Raw genomic sequence first — 22,660 nt, forward strand, 5'->3', positions numbered from 1 at the left:
CTAAATATTCACAAGTTTGAAGCACTTTGAACTATGTGTTCATCAGGACTGATAGCAGTTTATAGTAACTGTTGCCGTGTGTTAAAATGCTTGACAACAAAGGGGTTTGGATCATTACTTTTTTACTCTCGACTTACATTTTATATGCTCATGTATTTGCAGGAGATGAGGTATGGTACCTTCAGGAACCCTGCAGCTATATGTCAAATACTCAAATGTCATTTCGCTACATGTTTATTTTATCAGTGTAATGACAATGAAAGACAACAATAGGCATCACCATGATGCAAAGCATCTTGAAGAAAATTAATGCATTTTTTTTTGTCCTTGGTTCTGTTTTTATTGTTCTGGACTGAAATATTGGCAGATGGGATTGGGAAAAACTTTGCAAGCCATCAGTTTTCTGGGCTACCTGAAGTTCTGCAAAAGATTGCCTGGACCATTCTGTGAGTCAACATCTTTTGATCTTTTGGGTCACACATCATTACTTATCTTTTTTTATTTTCTTAGCTGATTCAAATGTCTTTCTAATATATGCAGTGGTCTTGTGCCCCTTAAGTGTGATAGATGGTTGGGTGTCAGAAATAGAGAAATTTGCTCCTAAGTTGAGGGTTCTTAGTTATGTGGGTGATAAAGATCACAGGCGTATGCTGAGGAGGACAATGTATGAACATGTTCAAGCACAATCTTCATCTACTAATGTATGTTTTGATTATGATATGGCTTTTGATTACACGTGAATTGCTGCTACAACTTTGTTTTTTAAATGCAATATACACTTATATATGTTATGGTAGTTGAATTTGGTTTTTGAATGGATTGCAGGTGCCTTCATTACATTTTGATATCCTTTTAACGACATATGACATTGCGCTGATTGATCAAGACTTCCTTTCACAATTTCAATGGCATTACACTGTGATTGATGAAGCTCAAAGGCTTAAAAATTCTTCAAGTGTAAGTTGGACACCTCATGCTTTTTTCTAATTGTTAAAAATAAATAAATTATGCTGTGTATGCTGGAACTTTCAAATACATAAACCCATAAAGGTCTGTCCTCACTTTGTGGAACATATTGTCTTTCAATTTCTTCTTTGGGTGCCAAAGAGCAGGAGAGAGACTGTAGCTTACTTTTAAGAGACAAACATATGTGAAGTTTGGGATAAGTAGTGTTGTCATTTGAAGCATTAAAAGGAAATGATGGAACTAATTCAAAACATCCTAAAATAAATTAGGTAAAAATAGAATAAAAACCAAGTACGTACTTGGAATGCTGTTAAAAAAAAAAAAAAAAAAAACTCCCAACCCTCCTCCCTATGTTTGTGATGAATGTGGATACTATACTATCCCTAGTGCAAGCTAATAGATTATTCCATTCTTGGCAAATGCCTATTAAATACCAAATACTAAGCTGTTTTGCATTTTATGAAAATTTAAAGTGCCTCACCCACAGGTTCTGTATGGCGTTCTCAAAGAGCGGTATGTAATGCCACGACGTTTGCTGATGACAGGCACACCCATCCAAAACAACCTTACCGAACTTTGGGCATTGATGCATTTTTGTATGCCATCTGTTTTTGGAACATTGGAGCAGTTTCTTCACACATTTAAGGCTGTAGGAGATGCTTCTGCTGGTATTCTTTCCTCACAACCTCACATTGCTTAGTCAGTTGGCCACTACCTCTATTTGAGGATATAGAATTGTCTTCTCTGTAAACTTTTCTAGCTATTCTAACCATCTTACTATTGAATGTATTTTTCCTCTTTTCTGCATGCACAATGTTTGAGTTTTCTAGGAATCACTCACCTCCCCCCACCCCCAATAAAAAAAAAAAATATGGCTATTGAGACTTTTTGGAGGAGTGTGTGCATTGATAACTATGGTTGTGTTGGTCTGTTTATAAACTCTGTAATGTTGATGACGGACAGTGACTAGTTGTCAGGCTGCTTTATCTTCTATTTATTGTTATTCTACTTATTGTATCTTCGTCATTATGATATATGAGGAGCTAGATAAAAGTTAGCTGTTAGCAAAGCAAATGACTGAGCAATTTATCCTTAAGAGTGAGAGACAACATGGTCTTAGCCTCTTAGGCTTTGATGTCTTTGTTAAATTTGTTTAGTTTCTCCATTAGAATTGGAAAGAGATTGATAGTTTTAAATGGATGTTCTATGGAATGGAGTGTGTGTCAAACATAAGTCAAGAGTGTATCTTAGAGGTAGAGGTTTTAACAAGTGTCCTCATTTGGCTGAATGACCCTGGGATTGATCTACATGCCATTGACCTGAATATCACTCAGCCTCTATTTTCATTTTGCTTCCTACTGTTTGCAAATGGGCATGGCATTTAGGCTGCAGTTCTTGCGTCTCATTTACTCTTGTTACGTCTATGCGTGTGCATCTTGGCAAAGAGTGTACCAGAATAGTCTATGAAGCAAGCAATTGATGGCTTAAATTTTCTATTCATTATATGTTCCCAGAAAATGAGCCTCCTCTTTTGTTTGATTTTGTATTGTTAACAGGTTTGAATGAAAATTGGCCACTGTCTAGCTGTGTTAAACTATGAGCAGAAATTTAGTGTACATGATTTTCTCTCTCTAGTTCTGAGCTCTGATGCACACTGTACAGCACTTTCATTTTTTTCTTGCGCAGTTGACTTCAAATAAGGAGAAAGAAGTTCCTGGTGAATGAAATCAGTCGAAAGCACAATATTATCATCTTTTACTTTTCTTGGTCAGACAAATCGCTAATCGCTTTGAGAACACATCTGCTGACCTTATGAACCATTTAAACAAAGTTTAATCTATTTGCTTATAAAATAAGAACTGTTTAAAAATTTTACTGTGAACTGCTGATTTGACTGAGTGCTTTTTTTTTTTTTTTTTTTTTTTTTTTTTTTTTTTTTTTTTTTTAAAAAAAAAATTTATTTTAAAATTTTAACTTGAAATTTCCTTATCAGGCCATGATGGTGCTGCAGTTAAGGAGCAGCTTAGCACTTTGAAGTGCTTGCTGGGGGCGTTTATGCTTCGCAGGACAAAATCTAAGCTTGTTGAATGTGGAACTCTTGTGTTGCCTCCTCTTACTGAGATTACAGTGTTGGTCTTCTATTACCACTTACTCCTTTACTTATTTATTTATTTATTCTTGTTTGGTATTCATCAGCAAATTTTGTAAGGTAGCTGATTTAAATTATATGACATAAAAGAATCTTCTATTTTGCAATTCTGCAGGATGGTACCACTAGTAGCCTTGCAAAAGAGTGTTTATACATCAATTTTAAGGAAAGATCTCCCTAGACTTCTTGCTTTGTCTTCTGGAACATCAAATGTCCCATCATTGCAGAATGTTGTAAGTCATCTTTACGACTATAGCACTATACTCTTGAGACTGAAGTACTGATCATATTGTTTTGATAGTTGATTGCCTTGTTAGAGGTTGATTATGTTGCTGCATTATGTCCCGAATTCCCTATAGAGTCCTTTATGCGGTCTGTAATAAAAACAAAGACAATCTCTGAGCCGTTATGCTATCCTTTCCGAGGAAAGTGTGTGCAGCTTGTGATAAGAACTGAAAAGAACAATAACCCTTAAGCGAAGAGTTTGAGTATCATGATCTTTGTATCCTTTGCATTGGGAGTCTTGCTTGAAATCCTTATCCGTTGTTCCTTTTGATCACCCAACATATATCTATCTGATCACGCTAAAATGAGACTTTAATTTCAATATGGTTCAATTTCCTCAAGATGAAAATAAATTTTGCTAGAAAAATTCTCTATAATCTAACATGATTACTCCCTCCGTGTTTTTTTTAAGTGTTACACTTACCAAATCCAGCCATGTTTTAATAAGTGTTACACTTCTGATTTTGGCAAAAAGCTACTTATTAAAATATTATATCTCTCTCCTCTCATGGTCCCCACCCAAAGCCATTACTACTTTTTTTAATTAGATCTTTCCTCTCACATTCATTATTTTTCAATAAATTATTAACTCCACTATATTTCTTTTACAATTTTTTAATACTTCAACTACCCCACTTACCTCTTATTTTATTTAAGTCAATTAAATTGCCTAAAACTATGTGCCGGTCAAACTGTAACACTTAAAAAAACATGGAGGGAGTAACATAATTAAACTTTTCTGTTAATTGACATTGTATAGGAATACTTTTGGACTTGGGAAGATACTGTTTCAATATCGACTATGTTTTGTTGTTGGAGATTTAATATTTGTACATGTTGTGTTTGTTCAGGTAGTCCAGCTAAGAAAGGCATGTAGTCACCCTTATCTCTTCCCCGGTATTGAACCTGAACCGTATGAAGAGGGTGAACACCTTGTTCAGGTAATTTTTTTTTTTTTCATTTTTTTGCTTGACACTGTGCTTGCATGGATTTTCTTTTCTTTTGGTTGGGGGTTGGGGAAGAACGAAGAAGAAGTTTGGTGCAACAGAGGATCTACACTGGACAAGTTTTTTTGGTGTTCATGGTGGTATCTTTGTTTTGTCTCGGTTTTAATTGGCTTTTTCTTTGGTTTGCATAGGATAATGTATGCAAATGCTTTTTTTTTTTTTCCATTTTTATATGGAGCAAACATATTGATAAAAAAAATATTTGGTTTAACTCTGTTTCAGGCTAGCGGTAAACTTATGATTTTGGATCAACTTCTTCAAAAGCTGCACGAATCTGGACACCGTGTTCTATTGTTTGCTCAGATGACCCAGACTCTTGATATTTTACAGGTTTTTCCTTTATTTGAGGACTACGAGAAAGCATAATTTTGTTTAATTAGATTGGTTAATTAATTGAGAATACTTTTCCTGTATATTTAGGATTATTTGGAGTTACGTCATTACTCTTATGAGCGCCTTGATGGGTCAGTTCGAGCAGAAGAGCGTTTTGCTGCAATAAGAAATTTTAGCCATCTATCAACCTCTGGGAATGTGAACTCAGTATCCAGTGAACTAGGTGCTTTTGTCTTTTTGATATCTACAAGAGCTGGTGGAGTAGGTTTGAATCTCATGGCTGCTGACACTGTATGTCCTTTCTGTAGTGTGTATAGAAATTGTTACTGTATTTCGTATTTTTTCTCTAGGGATGTTTTTATATCGCGATAACATTGTGCCGTTTGTGTGTGTTTCTGTCCATTTGCTTGCTCAGAATGTTAAACTTTTATTGGACTCTCCAGAGGTCTTATGTACATGCCCAAGATGTAAAAGATGGTGTCACTTCTTTGAAAGTTGAAATTGCTTCTTTTTCATAGATGTTAGTGTGCTTGGAAAATTCCTAAGAAAATAGGTATCTTGTGAATCTGAAATCAAAAGTTGAGGGCTTGTGTTGGCATTATTTTTTGTTTTCAGTTTCCTGTTTTTTTGAAAACTAAAAACCAAAAACAGGAAACAAGAAAAAGGTGTTTTCACTTTTCTGTTGTCAGTTTTCAAAATTATCATGATTTTAATAAGTCTAAATAATTTTTGATTCATTATGTGACATCTATAATATACTTTTAAAAAACAAAAAACCTAAAAACAGAAAACCACAACGATGCCAAACGAACCCTGATAGTTTGGTTTTACTTTAAAGAATTATAATCATTTTCTTCTTCCTATGGGGTGGGGATTTAGAGAGGGTGTTGGAGGGAACAGGGCTTAGGACTCTGTATAGTGTATACCCAGTACCACAGCTCCTTCCCATGTTGAATTTACTTTTTGTGAACACCTTCCAGTGTTACATAACAAATTTGTATTCAATGACAACCAAAGTGCTACTTATTGTTAGTTTTTATTTTTGTTTTGAATAATGCAAAAGCTTTCTGATTGAGGAAGTTTCTAGATTCCATTTATTCACATGCAAAGTAATAACTCTGTCTGTAGCCCGCAATGTACAGTTCTTTAAGATTACTGTCTTCTGTGCCATCAATTGCAGGGTTGGTGTGTTGCAGCTTTTTTCTATTCTTTTTTTTTTTTTTTTTTTTTTTTAATTTTTTATTTTTTGGTATCCATGGTATATGATATAAATTTAGTGACTTCGTTAAGTAAAATTGCAGGTTGGATTTTATGAGCAAGATTGGAATCCTCAAGTTGATAGACAAGCACTGCAACGCGCGCATCGGATTGGTCAGATGAACCATGTGCTGTCAATAAACCTTGTTACAGGGCGTTCTATTGAGGAGGTAAGAATAAGTGGTTAGTTAAGGTGCTGGAGTCACTGCATTAACAAAGGTGTCTAACAAGTGTTTTCTTCACTGGTTAGGTCATTATGCAGCGAGCAAGAAAGAAATTACAACTTAGTCATAATGTCATTGATGATGAAGCTTCAGAGCACATGGGGAAAGAACTCTCTGGGGAAGGGCCTGGCGACCTGAAGTCTATGATATATGGGTTGCGCTTATTTGATCCTGAAGAGAGTAGTAAAGAAAATACCAGTGAGCCAACGTTGTCAGAATTAGATACATTGGCTGCTGGAGTGCTTGCCAAGCGCAATGTGAAGAAATTTGATGAGGAAACTGGGAAGTTTGCATTGACTCCAATTAGTCTAAGTGGAAATGATTTTGGGATGGAGAGGGCTGATGCTACTATAAATGTTGACCCTGGTCTTGATGAAGCTTCATATCGTTCTTGGGTTGAAAAATTTAAGGAGGTATCAGAATCAGTTGATAGCACTCCTGTGGAATTGGAGAGTAGGAGAGTGACATCCGAGGAAAAATTTCAAAGGCTCGAGGCTGCGAGAAAGAAAGCAGAGGAAAAGAAGTTGGCCAAGTGGCAAACGCTTGGATACCAATCACTTTCTATTCCTGATCCAACCCTGCCAGTAGATTCTGATTTGATGTCAGACCGGGGTGCTGTTAATTTTGTCTTTGGAGATTGTACAAATCCATCTGTTGTTTGTCCATCTGAGCCGGCTGTTATATTCAGGTAAAGCTGTTGTCTTTGATATGTGCTCAGTTGTTATTTATGAAGTCGAGATATGTGGGCAAGACTGCAAGAGTAATGAGTGGCCTTTCTTGTCTTATTTGTTTAGTAATTTCCTTTCAGTTGCTGATACCATGTATGAAGATTCAGTGAGAATCAAGTTGAGGTTTGTGACATGCATTGGCACCGGTTTTCTTTTTTGACATGATATGGGGCGGGGGGGGGGGGGGGTGTTAGTTTATATCTTTACACTTTGTTTGGACATGAGATATTGGAGAGAAAGGAAAGGGAACAAGTTCCCTTGTTTGGATATGAGCTTGGAGAAGAAAGGGAGGTAGAGGCTATAGTATATACCATCCCTCCAGTATTGGAGTGATTTAGAGGATAGATGGAGCTCCACTTTTCCCTTCCTTGTATCCCATCCCCTTCATTTCCTTTCTATCTTGCTATTAAAACAAAGTGTTAAGGATAAAAGTCTGATATGCCCAGTTGTCCATGTTTAAGCTGAAAATCTGTGAATTTATTCTTATCTCTTCTGCAATGTTACATTTCCTTCAGATTCTCCTTTTATTTCTCTTCCTTCCTTTATTTATGTAGTTATTATTTTTTCTGGGGTGAAGTGCTTTGAGTTGTGAGGTTGAGGGTGAAATGAGAGACTTGATGACATATGACATAATATGTTGGACAAAGAATGCCCTTATTGAAATTTTGAAATATCAAGGTTTATGTGCGAGGAATTGAAGGGTTCAATCCTGACCTTAATTCTATACTCTGGGCAACACATTAGAATACAGGCTGGGCTTGGGATAAGGGATTAGCCATTAAATACCAATAACGATGGCACTTTAAATCCTAAGCTAAGAAGAGGATGCATATAAGAAATAAGCAAATCCATCTGTCCTCTGGCTATTCCTTCTGTGGCCTCTTTTTATACTCTAGTTTTTTTTTTTTTTTTTTTTTTTTTATAAGCTCTTGAATGCCTTCCTAGAGTCTATATGATTTGTTGTAATGGTAGCCAACTTCACACAGTAGTCTCATACGTCGTATTATATTAGGTTCGACATGACCCCACCCCCCCCCCCCCCCCCCTCTCACCCACACATACACACAAATTTAAAAGGAATACTGAAAATAGGCATTATTGCAAAATTTATGTATGCATTGTTCGACTTTTATTGAATTCTGTGGTGCACTATTTTCCTCTATTTTTGGTATCAGTATGATGATTTTTATCAGAAATAAATTTGTTTGTCTATCAGCTGCGTTGATAACTCTGGAACTTGGGGCCGTGGTGGCATGTTTGACGCATTGGCCAGACTCTCCAGTAAAATTCCAGAGGCATATGAGCGTGCATCTGAATGTGGGGACCTTCATCTTGGAGATCTTCATCTCATACAATTAGATGGTAAGTTTTCATGTTCAGTTTCTTAAGCATTTAACTGTGATCTTTTTATTTTATTAATTTTTTATCGCTGGCTCTCAATAAAATGGTCCAATACTCAAAATTCTCTCTGTAGTCTCCTAAACACTCACTCTTTTTGCTTTAAGTTCCTTTCTCAAAGTTGTAATGCGGAATAAACTCGAAGACATTAAAAAAAATTATTGACTTGCAAAGGTGCACTTGAATTCTCAATTGGAATTTTTTTATGTGTGAGTTAATTAATGGTAAATTTATTGACACCATTTTTTTATTTTTTGTACTGGGTAGCCATTTTAAGTAGTTTATGAAGCAAAGAATTGCATACAACCACCATTTTCTTCCTTTTTAAAAATAAAAATAAAAATAAATTTATAGAACTGTTGTGAACATTCTATTAACTTCATAATCTCAATCCTACCAAACTTATCTCTGCTGACTGCTGGGTCACTATAGGATGGTGAACTTATCTGTTTTTGGTCTCTTACTGGTTCAATCAGCGGTTTCATCTGAGATCTGAGTGCTTGCTATATAGCAAATTTAGTTGATTTACCTTCTACGTGAGCTTTAGGAATCTGAGTGTTTCATCACTGTATATGGCTTTGAAGACTGTGGCCATACTATTTGGCACATCGTTTGGTGGTTTACAATGACTGTATTGCTATGTCAGTGATATAACATCTTGGTGGCATGTAGATGCTGAAAGCGAGCGGCTCAAAGATGGTGGGATGCCTTGGTGGGTTGCCTTAGCTGTGGTTCAGTCGTACAATCCCAGGCGTAAAATTCCACGTAGCAGTATCTCTACAAGTGATTTGGAACTTTGCTTATCCAAAGCATCATCTGCTGCTGCCCAAAAATCTGGTAATATATATTGCTAACTGTTGGATTTGTTAGGGGTTCTTGGATCAGTGGTGCAATATCATTGATCAAAACTTGAAGATGCATTTATCAGTAATAATATGATGACAATGATCATATCTTGAAGTTAAAAGATTTGAACAGTTGAACCCTTGTCTAAGTGCATTTGTTATCACGTGTACTGTCAACAGTGTAGATCTGTCCTATAGAAACTATAGTCATAATCTACCCTGCTTTTTACTGTCTTCCTAATATCACGACCACTTTGATGACATCATGACCCTGCTGCTTCAGTTGCTGCAGCTGAATATTATTTACTGATTTCATTGTCTAAAAACTAGCTGAAGGTTGTGTTGGATATGTTGAAACCTTCTTATTTCCGTTAAGTCCTAGAACTAACTGGCTCTTGACCAGCAAGCCACTGGTTTATTGATTCTGATTACATTTGTAACTGATTGCCTTTCATTGTTCAGATTCATAGTGTTTGTCATTTCAATCTGATCATTCTTCTTGCAGGAACTTTTTTTTTCAATTATATTTATTTCCTAACAAGCCTTGGCAAAGACTCGTTTCTGTATCATGTTTAGTCTGTCTTTTAGCCTTTGGTTCCGAGTCCACTTGAAGTCCTGATTATTTTATGCGATAATCTGTGACTAACTACGTTTTCTTTCGTAAATTACTTGAACAGCCTCTATCCACATGCCACGCGTTGGGTATCAAGATGGATCAGATCGAGCAATTTGGTACTCTACTGAGCGTCTTCTGTGAAAATATTCCTCCATATATGGCATCAAGATTTATGTGTAAGTCACCGTTTATTCTCAATTTTTTCCCTGTAGCCAGTTGTGCTTTTACCTAAACTTGAATTATGAAATTTCTTTTCCCTCTGGCTTCTCTGTACAGGTATTATTACAGGAAGCCTTCAAGATAGTGAACTGTTGATGTCTATCGTTTTTGTGCTGAAGAAGAAATGAGTAAACATGGTGGTCACTGGTCAGTTGAATTTATGAAAATTAGTCCAAGCTTTCATCTGGTACTTCTTAGTTCTTATCCATCTGTCGTTTGCTTGCTTGTTGTGCAAGACAGTTAGCTACCATAACCCAAAAAAGCCTTTTTCATTTCCGCTTAGAATGAAGTAGAAGTGATTGTGCTTTAAAACCTTTCATTTACAGTAAATATTACTGTTTGTATTTTAATTTGCTGCTTGCGAACAGGGTGCCATGCTCAGATGGTCAATTGCTTTGTCTGTCTTGGAAAGGTTGGAGTGTATATATCAGAAATATGTTCTAAAATATCTCCATCCTTTTCTATCTGAATAAGCCTGGTATTAATAAGAACTTATTTGTATTTCAGTTACTGTAAGCAACTTTGTGGTATATATATACGTAATTTTCATTGATAACGTTTTCCTAAATTCTGTGTTTGTTGGGAAAAGATGAAGTATCGAATGTGTGGGGTTTGTTGGAAATGTGACTACTATGCATTTTACATAGTTTCAAAATAGCAACCTTTTGTGCTACAACAGAAGGCAGGATTTTAGAAGAAAATTTTAAGTTAGAATCAGGTTACATCTTTGCCCCTTACCAGCAGAGATAAGGAAATGAAAAAGATTGTTTCTCATATAGAAAATCTTTTCACACCATTTTGTCCCAAGATGCTAATTGTTGTGAACCAAATAGAAGGTGACTTAAATAATGCATTATTTTTCTTTTCATGCACTTCCTGTTCACCTACTTTCTTCCAAGACTAAAGCTGATCTCCCCATTTATAAGCACCCTAGTCAAAACTTCTAAATATATCCTACAAAGCACCAAATTTACGAGATCCATCTGGAAAAGGACTTGTAAATTGTAATGATGTTGAAAACCAATGGTAATGGTGCTTCAAGCGATCGCACTGCCACTCTAGGCAAGGCAACTGTGCTTGCGATCGGTAAGGCTTTCCCCAAGCAACTCATTCCCCAGGAACACCTTGTTGAAGGTTACATCCGCGACACCAACTGCCACGATTTGGTTGTGAAGGAGAAATTAGAGCGATTATGTAAGTAAAATTATGCAAATGTCTAGAAATATTCACGCTCAAACTCTTAATTGTTTATCCTGTGTTTTCTGCACTAATTGATTGTATGCTGATTTTGTTTAATTTTTTTCCATTTGTTTTTGGTTTGATTAGGCAAGACAACAACAGTGAAGACAAGATACACAGTGATGTCGAAAGAGATTCTTGACAGTCACCCAGAACTTGCAACTGAGGGAACACCAACAATCAGGCAAAAGTTAGAGATAGCAAACCCAGCAGTGGTAGAAATGGCTCTTGAAGCCAGCATTGCTTGCATTAAGGAGTGGGGCAGGCCAGCCCAAGACATAACCCATATTGTTTATGTCTCCTCCAGTGAGATAAGATTACCTGGGGGTGACTTGTACCTTTCTGCCGAGCTCGGGCTTAGGCCTGATGTGGGCCGGGTGATGCTTTACTTCTTGGGCTGTTATGGTGGGGTGACAGGTTTGCGAGTTGCCAAGGACATAGCAGAGAACAACCCAGGTAGCAGAGTACTCTTGACCACCTCCGAAACCACCATTCTGGGCTTTCGTCCCCCAAACAAGGACCGCCCCTACGACCTTGTTGGGGCTGCCCTTTTTGGAGACGGAGCAGCAGCTGTAGTTATCGGGTCAAACCCAGATTTGAGCCGGGAAAACCCATTCATGGAGCTCAACTACGCGGTCCAACAGTTCTTGCCTGGGACCCATAACGTGATCGATGGCTGTCTTACTGAAGAAGGCATCAACTTCAAGCTAGGTAGGGACTTACCCCACAAAATCGAGGATAACATCGAAGAGTTTTGCAAGAAGCTTATGAGCAAGGAAGGATTGAAAGAGTATAATGAACTGTTTTGGGCAGTCCATCCTGGTGGTCCGGCGATTCTTAATAGAGTGGAAAATACTCTCAAACTAACTGGAGATAAGCTGAACTGTAGTAGAAGAGCGTTAATGGATTACGGAAATGTTAGTAGCAACACTATATTCTACGTGATGGAGTACATGAGGGATGAGTTGAAGAACAAAGAAAATGGTGGAGAAGAATGGGGACTTGCTTTAGCATTTGGACCTGGGATTACTTTTGAAGGCATTCTCCTTCGTAGCCTTTAAAATAACAACACATTTTTATGTGTTACTACAAAATAAATGTTGGGGGGATTATTATCTTGTTTACTTTCTTTTTTTTTTTTTTTTTTTTGGTGATTGTTGCTTTGGAATGTAGTTCAAGCAGAAACTACTAGGTTCAATTTAATTTAGGAAAGGGCTTTAATTTCATAGATTATATTATTCCCATTGATCAAAATTAATAGATTTGTTCTCCTTTTGTTTGGAATTAGTACTAATTAGGGTTATTATATAAGGATATTTCTAATTATATTTGGAAATCCGTCACAATAAAAAATTTATTTACAAAATAATTATTTTTAATTTGAAAATAACTTTTGGTAATATATGGAGTATTATCAAGGATAACTTTTGGTAATATGATAATATCAAATACGAGTATTATTGAGTATCATATTAACAAGCCCTAGTTCAAGTCAAATAAGGTAAATAATTGGGTCCTTTAGATTTCTATATATAGGGGTCCTTGGCTAGAGTTTACCATTATAATTGCGTTAGATACAATAATCCTTTGTGCTTTGTAGTTAAATACTCGTAATTCAATTCTTTGGTGCTCCAAATTAGCAAGCAATAATGGCTACCTGTAAAGATGTTATTCATGGTATTATGGCAGCATTAGGGTGTGCTCCTAAACGAAAGAAATCTATCACCAGCAAAAAGAAGAAAAATTCATCTTCTGATGAAGCTTCCCATGCAGAGCCAAACCAAGGTTCCAAAACTAAGTCAGCTGCAGGGCCTGTACGTCCGAGTAACATTTTCCTGTCTGGCATCCTGAATTTCCCAACGAACATCGTCGTAGACGACGACAACAATAAGGATCATCACCATCACCACAATGGACAACAACAGCAACAAGATACCGGCCACCGTCCCCATCATCATCATCACCATGGACATCATCATCATCATCACCATGGACATCATCATCATCATCATCAACCAATAGCGCATCATCATCACCATCATCATTAGGGCTTGGGTGTATCCATCATTAATGGAGATCTGGGCTGATGATTAAAATTGGATATTGATATAATCAATATCGAAAAATATATTTACGTGATTTAGTTTTCATATCGAAATTATTATGAGAATAATAATATCTTTAGGATTTTTTTTTTATTTTTTTTTTAAAGTTTGAAGAATTGAAGGAAATATCCGTAGGTATTGATATAATTATCATTAGGATTTATGGTAGTATATTTTTTTTTTTTTTTTTTTTTTTTTTTTGGTGAAAATATGCTACTAATATTAAACAAATTTGTTCTGGACCATAATATAGTTTATTAGTAGTTTGAGTTCTTTTAATTTTGAACGATTACCGTAGAAATTCCTTAATTATATATAAACTTAGGTCTGTTCACATATACTGAGCTGAAGTGAACTGAAGTGATTGGAGCTGAACATACCCTTATTCCTTAATTGCGTCGGTTTAAAAACTTATTCCCACGGTATTTTTAATGTATTAAAAATAAATAAAAAATAACGAAGTTTTTACACCAAAAATACACAAGTGATACTTATACTAAAGATCTGATTTAAAGACGAGTTACGGAGTACTTCTAAAAGGATGTTTCAAAAGCCAAATCCTCAAATTTTGTCAAAAATAGATTTGATAATTTAAATAAATAAAATTAAAAAAAAAAAATTAGTTTTTGACTAGTTTGAAACTATGAACCTAACAATTTAGGTCCTGTTCTCTTCACCTTAAAAATAATATTAAGGACCTGTTCACATTAACTTAGTTTCAGTTCAGCTCCAATCAGTTTAGTTCAGCTCTTAATTTCCTTCTCTCATAAAATATTCACTTTAGCTCAATTCAGTTCAGTTCAGCTCTAATCAGTTCAGTTCAGCTCAGTTCAGTGTAGGTGAACAGGCCCTAAGTAAAAATAATTTCAGTTCAGTAAAAATGATTTCAGTTCAGTAAAAATACTTTCAGTTCAGTAAAAATAAGTTTTTTTAAAAAAAGAATTATAATAGAAAATCAGTAAAATAATTTCAGTTCAGCAAAAATAATTTTAGTTCAGTAAAAATAATTTCAGTTTAGCAAAATTAAGGTGAAGAGAACGGGAACTTGGCAAGTTGGCAAAACAAATTTAAAATGGACTCAACTGACCCAATTTCACCGAGTCCGACCCGCACACCCATTAACCGACCAACCATAAGAAAAAACAACGGGATTGGCTCAACGAAAGGTACCGTATCATTAGCACATTGCGTGTCACTGGCAGTTGCAATTTTCCCACCAAAATCCCTCCAGATTTTTCCAGAATCTTATTCTTTAATTTTGACTTGCGTCTCTCAATTTCTCATAATTCAATTTCCCGATATTTTTGAGGTAAGCGGTGCAATCCTTTTTCTAATTAAAATATATTATCCTGAAATCTAGGTTTATTATTTGAACTGCGATTTTTTCCCCAATTTGATCAACGTTTCCGTAAGTTCATAATATGCTGATTTTTTCGTTGATTGATTTTTTTGGTGATGTTATTTCGAAATTGATTTGTTATGATTTGTATTTGTGCGATTATTTTAGCTAATAATATGGTTTTTAGCTGTCTTTAGAATTGTGATGTTGAAGATTAACAAATGTTTCTGAGTTTTTGTTTGATTTGTGGAATTTTGAGTATTATTTCGTTGGGACTTCTGATTGAATGTGAATTAAGGAAATATTCACTGGTATTTTTGTGCTGTTTTACATTGCATGTTGTGTGTGGATTTCAATGGTGATGTATATGAGCTATCAAAATTGTTCTTTCTTCATATGTTTTCGACTTCTCGTCACTGCTTATTACCATTTGGAGGTTTGGATTGTAGTAAAATTTACTCAATAGCTCATTAAGGTTACAGCCTTATACTGAAGTACCAAAATTGTTCGTTCTTCATATGTTTTCGACTTTTCGTTACTGCTTATTACCATTTGGAGGTTTGGATTGTAGTAAAAATTACTCAATAGCTCATTAAGGTTTCCATAATTTACAGCCTTATACTGAAGTACTGAACTATCCAATGCAATTTGTCAGACCGACCAATCTCGTTGATCACATCTCTTAAATACAATTTGGGAAGTGAGATTTAAGGATTCTTAATATTGGAGTAGTTATTGGTTGATAACTAAAGCATGAAAAACACACCAATGTATATTTTATGATGCTGTTGTTTGAACAAGTTAAAACTTAAAAGTACTGTTTTTATTATTTCTTATTTTTGTGTTCAATTTTGGCATTTTTTTTATGTACCAATAGTGCAGAGTTATTTTAGTTTAATGTTTTTGACACTCAGTATTTTTGTATATGCTTGTTAGGATTTATTGCTTGATTTATGGACACCGGGACTTCCAGAATTGGTGAATCAAGCTCATCTGTGATGGTAAATTGAAATTTTCATTCTATATGATCGTTTATATGAAAGATTATATTTTTGCATTTTTTTTCCCTTAGTTTTTAGTAGTTGGTAGTTGTATGGGTGTGTTCATGATTGAATTATTGTTACCTCTATCGTTACTTTTCTGGGGGCTACTGTTGTTTCTTCCGTTTGTTATAGCTTCTCTCACAAGTGTTTTGCCTTTTATCTGGATAAGAATGTGTTAACAATGTAAGAAGATGGGTCTAGGCCAAGCATTTCAAAGAAATAAAATATTACGTCAAGAATTTTGGTAGTATTTGTATTCAAGTCTCTTAATATTGTTCTCAATTTTCTGTAACCTTCCTTTCCCCATGGAAGAGAAGTCTGACTTTTTTTTTTGGCAAACTTCTTGAATTTCTGAACTGTTTACTTGTTTCATAGGCACGAAATAACAATGTTGGGAATGGAAGTCTTATCCCACAGCTATTTACATCTGTGCCAGCTCTCAATGATGCTGCTTCTTATATCGCTGAAACAACTTCATACATAACTAGTTGCTTCCCAGATTTTTCAGGCGAGTTTCTATTCTGGAGGGTCAATTCTTCTTTACATGGTCATTGATGTTGTTGCATTTAGCATGGTATTATGCCTGTAGGTATGTTTCTCATTCAGAGCTTGTGGCCGAAGGTGTTGAATGAGGATGATTCATGGGAAGCTTTGAAGTCTAGATTGCTATTGTAGGCTACTTGTCTGTCAATTAAGTGCTAGAGGCCTTGGCTGGAACTTCATTTTGTAGTTTTATTGAGTTAACAAGATTTCCGAGTCTTTTATTTATTTTTTTGTTTCCCAAAATGGAAATTCAGTGTTAATCCTCTACTCTCTTGGCCACCTTTTAATAGTTTGTGTTTATATGTTGACTACCTATATAATTCAAAGTAGAAAATAGTTAGCTTTCACTTATTATCAATTTTGAACTAAACTTTAATAAGCACCAGTAATATTTTTCCCAAAGTTTAACCACTTCATTGGCCATTGTACTTGTAGAGTTTTGTTAGCCAATCTGCTATTCCCTTTTTCCAGAAATTTTAGAAACATACAAATTACAGTTTGCTACTCCCAATCTGTGCCAGTATTTTTTGAAAAATAAATTTGTATGGTGGGTAGAGGATGAGAAAGAACCTGCTATTATATTGGGTATTTTGTAAATTTATGGTAAATACTCAAATACACGAGGGGTAAGGACAAATTGGCGATCAATTCTGGATGGAGGGTACTAGTCATATTATATTAGTAACTGCGTCATTGTACTGTAAACAGATATCAGGAATAAAAATCTCAATGCTCTGGCATAGTGGCAAGAAGCAATTGTTTCATGTTTTTTGCTTTGTTATTTAATTGTTTTTCCACACCATAGTAAACTAAATGATTGTGGCTTTCTTAACATGTTTCTTCAACCATTATGATTTTTGAGCAGTTTCTTTCTAGCTTATAGTATCTCCATGCTGTTGCAGACCAAAGCACAAGGGCAGCTGGTGTTAGAGGTGAGCGAGAAACAGCACCTTTGATCTCTATGCAAACAATGGAATCGCTTTCTCCAGGTCACCTTTATATGAATGAAACTAATGGAAGCAACTCTGGACTTTCTGCTTCAGCTAATTCTTCTGGGGCTCTGCAATTACGAGAAGATGTTCAAAGAGATGCAGCAAATATATCATCAGAAAATTTTGATGCTTCAGTGCAATCAGCTTCTACCAGTACCAGTCAATCTGGAATTTCCCTCTTTCAAGGGTGAGCTTTTTTGACTGGGAACAGAAAGTGATCATGGCAGAAATGCAGTTAACTTTTGATTTATTGCACATAGAAGAAATCAAAACCCATAATATCTATATTCTCTTGAAGTGACTAGCAGATATTTAGTTTCTGTAGCTCACCATATCGTTTAGCTGCTATATATTGATTTTGTATAAAAGATATATTCTAAATCCTGTGGTCCAAGGCCCCCGTCAATCATCATATCCTCTTATGAAATCGAGACATTTTATTTGTTTGGTTTGGTACTTACAGGAGAAAATGAATAAATAAAAGAATGCTATTCGTCAAATTTTGACCAGCATATGATTCCTTAAGAGTAGCTTCATATAGTGGTGACATTGTTCTCATATCATATCTATAGCATATGATTCCTTAAGATTAGATCTCTTTAGTTTGCTTCTCATGGGCCATGTTAAGCCGATGCATGTTTGTAGCCAAACCAAAAGGCTTTCATAAATACAACTACTGAAAACATATTTTAGCTTTAATGTCATCTGGGGCTTCTAGTGTTCCCTAATAATTGTTATTAACTGGGTTGTTACTTTTATGAATATGCTAACGAGGTGAGCAATGGAAAATTTGACTTTATAGTCGAGAGCCTTTATGGATAAAATTTCGTATTGAATTAATTAATTTATTTTTTATTCACAATTCATCTCTGTAGTGTTATTTGGCTTCAGTGATGCTTCTCTCATGTTCAATTTTTTGCCAATGTGATGTTATAGGCTAGTCGAGCGAGCACGAAGGACTGTTCGTGGATCAGCAGATGATATTGGTTGGCTTCAACGTGATCCAAATATGCCACCAGTGGAAAATGGAACCGAGAGATTTATGGAAATTCTTGACAGTATTAGGTATTAATTATATTTGCCTTTGATGTCCCTCGTGCTATTTAACTAATTCTTTTGCTGATTTTTTTTTTCCCTTGGTCTCAGTCATGGTGTCCACAGGCTACCAAAGTCAATGATTTATTTGTTGGTTCCAGGTACCGAACATTTTTTTCATTCTTAAAGATTACTTTACTTGTTTTGGGTGAGACTCGTGGCTGAGGTTACTTTTTCTTCTGGTACCATTTATTTAGACTTGTGGAGGCTATTAGAAAGGGATTATTGATGTGTGTAACTAGGTGGGTTGTTACTTATTTCTTTTTCTGTGGCTGGACATACTTTACCTCTCTCCTGTGGGTTTTGGTTAATCATCGATAGGGAAGGCTATATAGGAAGGTCATGTCACATATGAGTCCATGACTGAACTTTATGCTCCCTATGACTTCGTCCTATGAGCATCAGGAAAATTTTTGAATATTTTGCTTCACTATGCCAAAAAATCATTTTCCAAGACTAATTAATCTTTTGGAATATGAAACCACCACCCTTGAATTTTTGCATTATACTCATACACGCCCTTTTACAATTAATCGGCCGTATAGCTTAATTTATCTTATGAGAGTCTCCTTTCACCTGTTTTCTGTTAGTTTTTAGGTTAAACTTTAGCTACTCCTGCCCCTAATCACTGCTTGTTTCATATGCTACCTGTAAAGCTGTAACTTCTTCTCACTAATAAAGCAGTGGATTTTTTTAAATTTTTGTTTCTTTGCTGTGGAGTCGGCGTAGGGGTCTTTTATTTATGGTTAGTACTTATTGGGTTATTTCTGCTCCTTAACAATACAGTTAATGTTTGCAGGCCTTTTTAGCAACCATGGACCACTCTATTTTACCAGCACAAAAACCTGTTTCTCAAAGATGGGTTTAGCATGTCATATTGCCAAGATTCATAGTGAGGTGGTTTTTGCTCCGTTGAAGTTATTGCATTGAATTATACATCACCTTTGCTAATTATGTAAGTTTGTGATAGGCTTCAGTCGAGAAAAATGCTGGAGTACTGAAAGAATACATTGAGGAGATCTATTGGGGTTCTAAGAAGCGTGTCATGCTGCTGGGACATAGCAAAGGAGGAGTAGATGCAGCTGCTGCTTTGTCTATGTATTGGCCAGAGCTGAAGGATAAGGTTGCTGGCTTGGTATTAGCTCAAAGTCCATACGGTGGTAGTCCAATAGCTTCAGATATTCTAAGGCCAGGGCAACTTGGTGATTATGTCAACGCTCGTAAACTCATGGAAATTCTGATCTGCAAAGTAATTAAGGTATTCTTATAATGTTCTCTTTCATCCCTTTTTAATATAAAACCTGACAGTGAGCTGGTGAATTTGTGCTTTCTTCCGTGGATTTATTTTCTTTTGTCCTTTCTTCATTGCATTGATATGATGAAATTTTTAGTTTAATGAATTTATGCACGAGTACATTGACAAATTCAACATTAAAGTAATCCCAGTAGATGTCTTCTGAAATTTTTAAGTAGCAGTAAAATGCTGCCTTAATGACAATTGGAAATGGAAAAGCGTGAATAGACATGCGATTGACTGGACTAAAAGCATGTTTTAGTTGGATGTGGCCATGTGGGATTTGGTAAGAAATTTTGAGTTTTCCTTTGAGTGTAAAATATGAGATTTCTTCCTAGTATTTATAAAATTTAAGCTGGAATCCAGCTATTTATTCTTGCATTAGCTACATGATGCAAGAGTGAGTAGTGAGCTCTGTTTTCCTGCTGACTTCTTACATATTCTTGATCGTTATGTCGATCGACTGTTGGTGATTTGTAAATTTAACTTGTTTTGTTAAGTTTAAACTTTAAGTCTTCTGAATATTGTGTCTGTTTTGAAGGGTGATCTGCAAGCTTTAGAAGACTTGACATATGATAAAAGACGGGAATTTTTGAAGAAATATCCATTACCCAAAGAACTTCCTGTTGTTTCATTTCATACAGAAGCTAAAATCTCCCCTGCTGTACTGGCGACGTTATCTCATGTGGCACATGCAGAACTAGGTCAGGCTGCAAAACTTCCTGTGATGATACCGCTTGGAGGTGCAATGGCTGCATGTGCCCAGCTTCTTCAGGTCAGGTATGGGGAAAAGAGTGATGGCCTCGTGACTTGTCGTGATGCTGAAGTCCCTGGCTCGGTGGTAGTTCACCCAAAAAGAATGTTGGACCATGCATGGATGGTGTATTCATCATCAAATGATGATCCAACTGAAGCTAATGCTTCACAAATGTGTGAGGCTCTCATACAGCTGCTCTGGGAAGTAGGGCAACGGAGGAGTCAGGAACTTGGTTTGAAAGAGGAATGATGATAGGAACGGTGTTTCTGCTCTTTGTAAAAAGTACTCTGTAAAGGATATGTTTGATACATCGCTTTCTTCTAATGAATTGTTCTTTATGAGGCATTGAGGATAGCCTAGTGATGACAGTCATGACACACTCGCGGTATTTGGCATTGGCCTGAGACCGACCCTTGCTTCTCACCTCCCATGTTTTAGTCCCAGGAGAGGGCAATATGTAATCTTACCCCCGTATGTATATATACACCACTTGAATCAGAAAAGGAGTTCTTAGTTTCTGGCAGCTGATTTGTAGATGAAACTTTAAACCAAAGTGTTTAATTGTTTAAGGTGATTAATACTCGTACTTCTGTATGCTGCAGTTTTTTGTTTTACCGGTTGAAACTCTTGTTGATGGGGATTTTATATGTATGTAGTAAATTTTGAATCATTTAGAAATTTAAACTTCAAAAATAATTGTTAGGTGCCCAAGGACCGAAAAAAGAAAAAAGAGCTGTGTTGGGCCAAGCCAAAATTTCAGGCCCGAGGATTTTGCTCAAACCCTTTTTCGGGTCAGCCCAGCAGGCTAACTAACTTTGATCATCTTTAAGTAAAGTACGTGTGATATTGATATTATTCGTGATTTCAGATTTTATCTGTTAGTGCAAAAAGAGCTGCAAAGGGTAATAATGCTATGTGATTTGATCTCATATTTTGTATGATCTCCAAAATAAAGTTGATATCTACTTAGTTTTTATTTCTATTACCCTTAGTTTTTCACTATATACTTTCCTATAAACAAAGTTGATATCAGAATAAAGTCTAACATGATATGGTGCATTTTGGTTCAAAATTTCATGAGTGCCTTTTGGGTTCAAGTTAAGGTTTCTAAACGTTTTAGTAAGGGGTAACCAAATAGAATTTGCTTATTAGGTGGGTTGAATTAAGGTTGAGCTAATACTTATATATATATTTTTTTCTTTCTCCATTTAAGTACAAAAGGTAGTGAGATGATTAATTTACTAGATTAACCCCGTGCGATGCACGATTTTAAAATAAGAATTGAATTATATACTTTTAACACGTACTGAAAGAAAACAATTTTCTCATTTTTCCTAACTAATTTCTAATTAAATATGAATATACAATTCCCGAAAGTACATAATTTTCATATTTAATTTAGAAATTTCAATTAAATTATATTATTATTTATTAACTATTGTTAAAAACTCGCAAATGACTAAATAGCATAATATGTGTAGTTACCCAAAATTTAAAATTTAAAAATGCAAATGGAATATATTTTCAAAGTTACTGTTAAATAGAGTAGCTTAAAAAGGGAAAAAAAATGACATCATCCTTGTATTTTGGATGGAAAAAATTAATAAAAAAAGTGACACGTAGGCAATAATGACATCAGCGGTTGTTATTTTAGGGTATATATATATATAGATAGATTAGGGTTTTTTTTTTAACGAGAAATTTACTAGATTAATTTGATGTTTATTAATGCGTGTTTGATTATTAAAGAATTGGTTGTACGATCTGAATCGGGTTAAATATAAATATGTAATGTGTGAATATAACTCGTGAACTCGTTAGCTAGCTCTTATTACTATACTGTATTGAGTTATATGTCAAACTCTAGAGAATTGATCTAAAGTTACTGTGCATGTTAAATTTGATTCCTCAATTTAAATTACTTTAAAAGTTAAAAGGTGTATGGTACTAGATGATGTCATGTGTAGAAAAATATTATTATTGAATTGTGTACCATTTTTGGCAAATTTGATTCCTAATTATTTTACATTATTTTTACTTATACCTTAGTAATTTCCATCAATTTGGTGTAATATGACTCCTTAAGAACCAAATTATCTGTGTATGTCAAATCGACATTGTACGTGTAAACTACCAAGATACATTTGAGCTTCCACTATAAATCTAACTGTAAAATATATTTAAATTTTCTAATTTGTCCTCACTTGAATCTAATGTCACTCATAA

The 22,660-nt window shown here is 35.3% G+C and overlaps 3 protein-coding genes across 6 annotated transcripts; all 3 read left to right on the top strand.

The window, feature by feature from the left end:
- The first annotated feature begins 367 nt into the window (after positions 1-367).
- LOC145613185 (putative helicase CHR10) lies at positions 368-10,198 on the top strand. The gene is made up of 15 exons (XM_081668248.1): positions 368-446; positions 541-701; positions 826-957; positions 1,454-1,634; positions 2,960-3,095; positions 3,231-3,348; positions 4,252-4,341; positions 4,630-4,737; positions 4,828-5,031; positions 6,042-6,167; positions 6,248-6,909; positions 8,166-8,311; positions 9,020-9,184; positions 9,870-9,984; positions 10,085-10,198. Exons 1-14 carry the CDS (start codon positions 368-370, stop codon positions 9,947-9,949), a joined length of 2,388 nt encoding a protein of 795 aa, XP_081524374.1. The 3' UTR covers positions 9,950-9,984; positions 10,085-10,198.
- Positions 10,199-10,987: 789 nt separating this feature from the next.
- LOC145613186 (type III polyketide synthase A-like) lies at positions 10,988-12,758 on the top strand. Its single transcript, XM_081668249.1, has 2 exons — positions 10,988-11,221; positions 11,354-12,758. Exons 1-2 carry the CDS (start codon positions 11,035-11,037, stop codon positions 12,325-12,327), a joined length of 1,161 nt encoding a protein of 386 aa, XP_081524375.1. The 5' UTR covers positions 10,988-11,034; the 3' UTR covers positions 12,328-12,758.
- A 1,783-nt stretch (positions 12,759-14,541) lies between these two features.
- On the top strand, positions 14,542-21,022 carry LOC145614215 (uncharacterized). Of its 4 annotated transcripts, XM_081669235.1 has the most exons (10): positions 14,542-14,680; positions 15,647-15,711; positions 16,129-16,261; positions 17,199-17,228; positions 17,340-17,475; positions 18,225-18,353; positions 18,435-18,484; positions 19,183-19,280; positions 19,354-19,641; positions 20,219-21,022. In XM_081669235.1, exons 2-10 carry the CDS (start codon positions 15,664-15,666, stop codon positions 20,681-20,683), a joined length of 1,377 nt encoding a protein of 458 aa, XP_081525361.1. In that variant the 5' UTR covers positions 14,542-14,680; positions 15,647-15,663; the 3' UTR covers positions 20,684-21,022. The 4 variants fall into 4 exon arrangements, with proteins under 4 accessions (XP_081525361.1, XP_081525359.1, XP_081525360.1 ...); XM_081669233.1 differs by having other exon boundaries at positions 17,199-17,475; XM_081669234.1 differs by lacking the exon at positions 14,542-14,680 and adding an exon at positions 14,713-14,779 and having other exon boundaries at positions 17,199-17,475.
- The last annotated feature ends 1,638 nt before the right edge of the window (positions 21,023-22,660 follow it).

This window comes from Chenopodium album, chromosome 25, assembly GCF_948465745.1.
Source record: "Chenopodium album chromosome 25, dcCheAlbu1.1, whole genome shotgun sequence".
NCBI lineage: Eukaryota > Viridiplantae > Streptophyta > Magnoliopsida > Caryophyllales > Amaranthaceae > Chenopodium > Chenopodium album.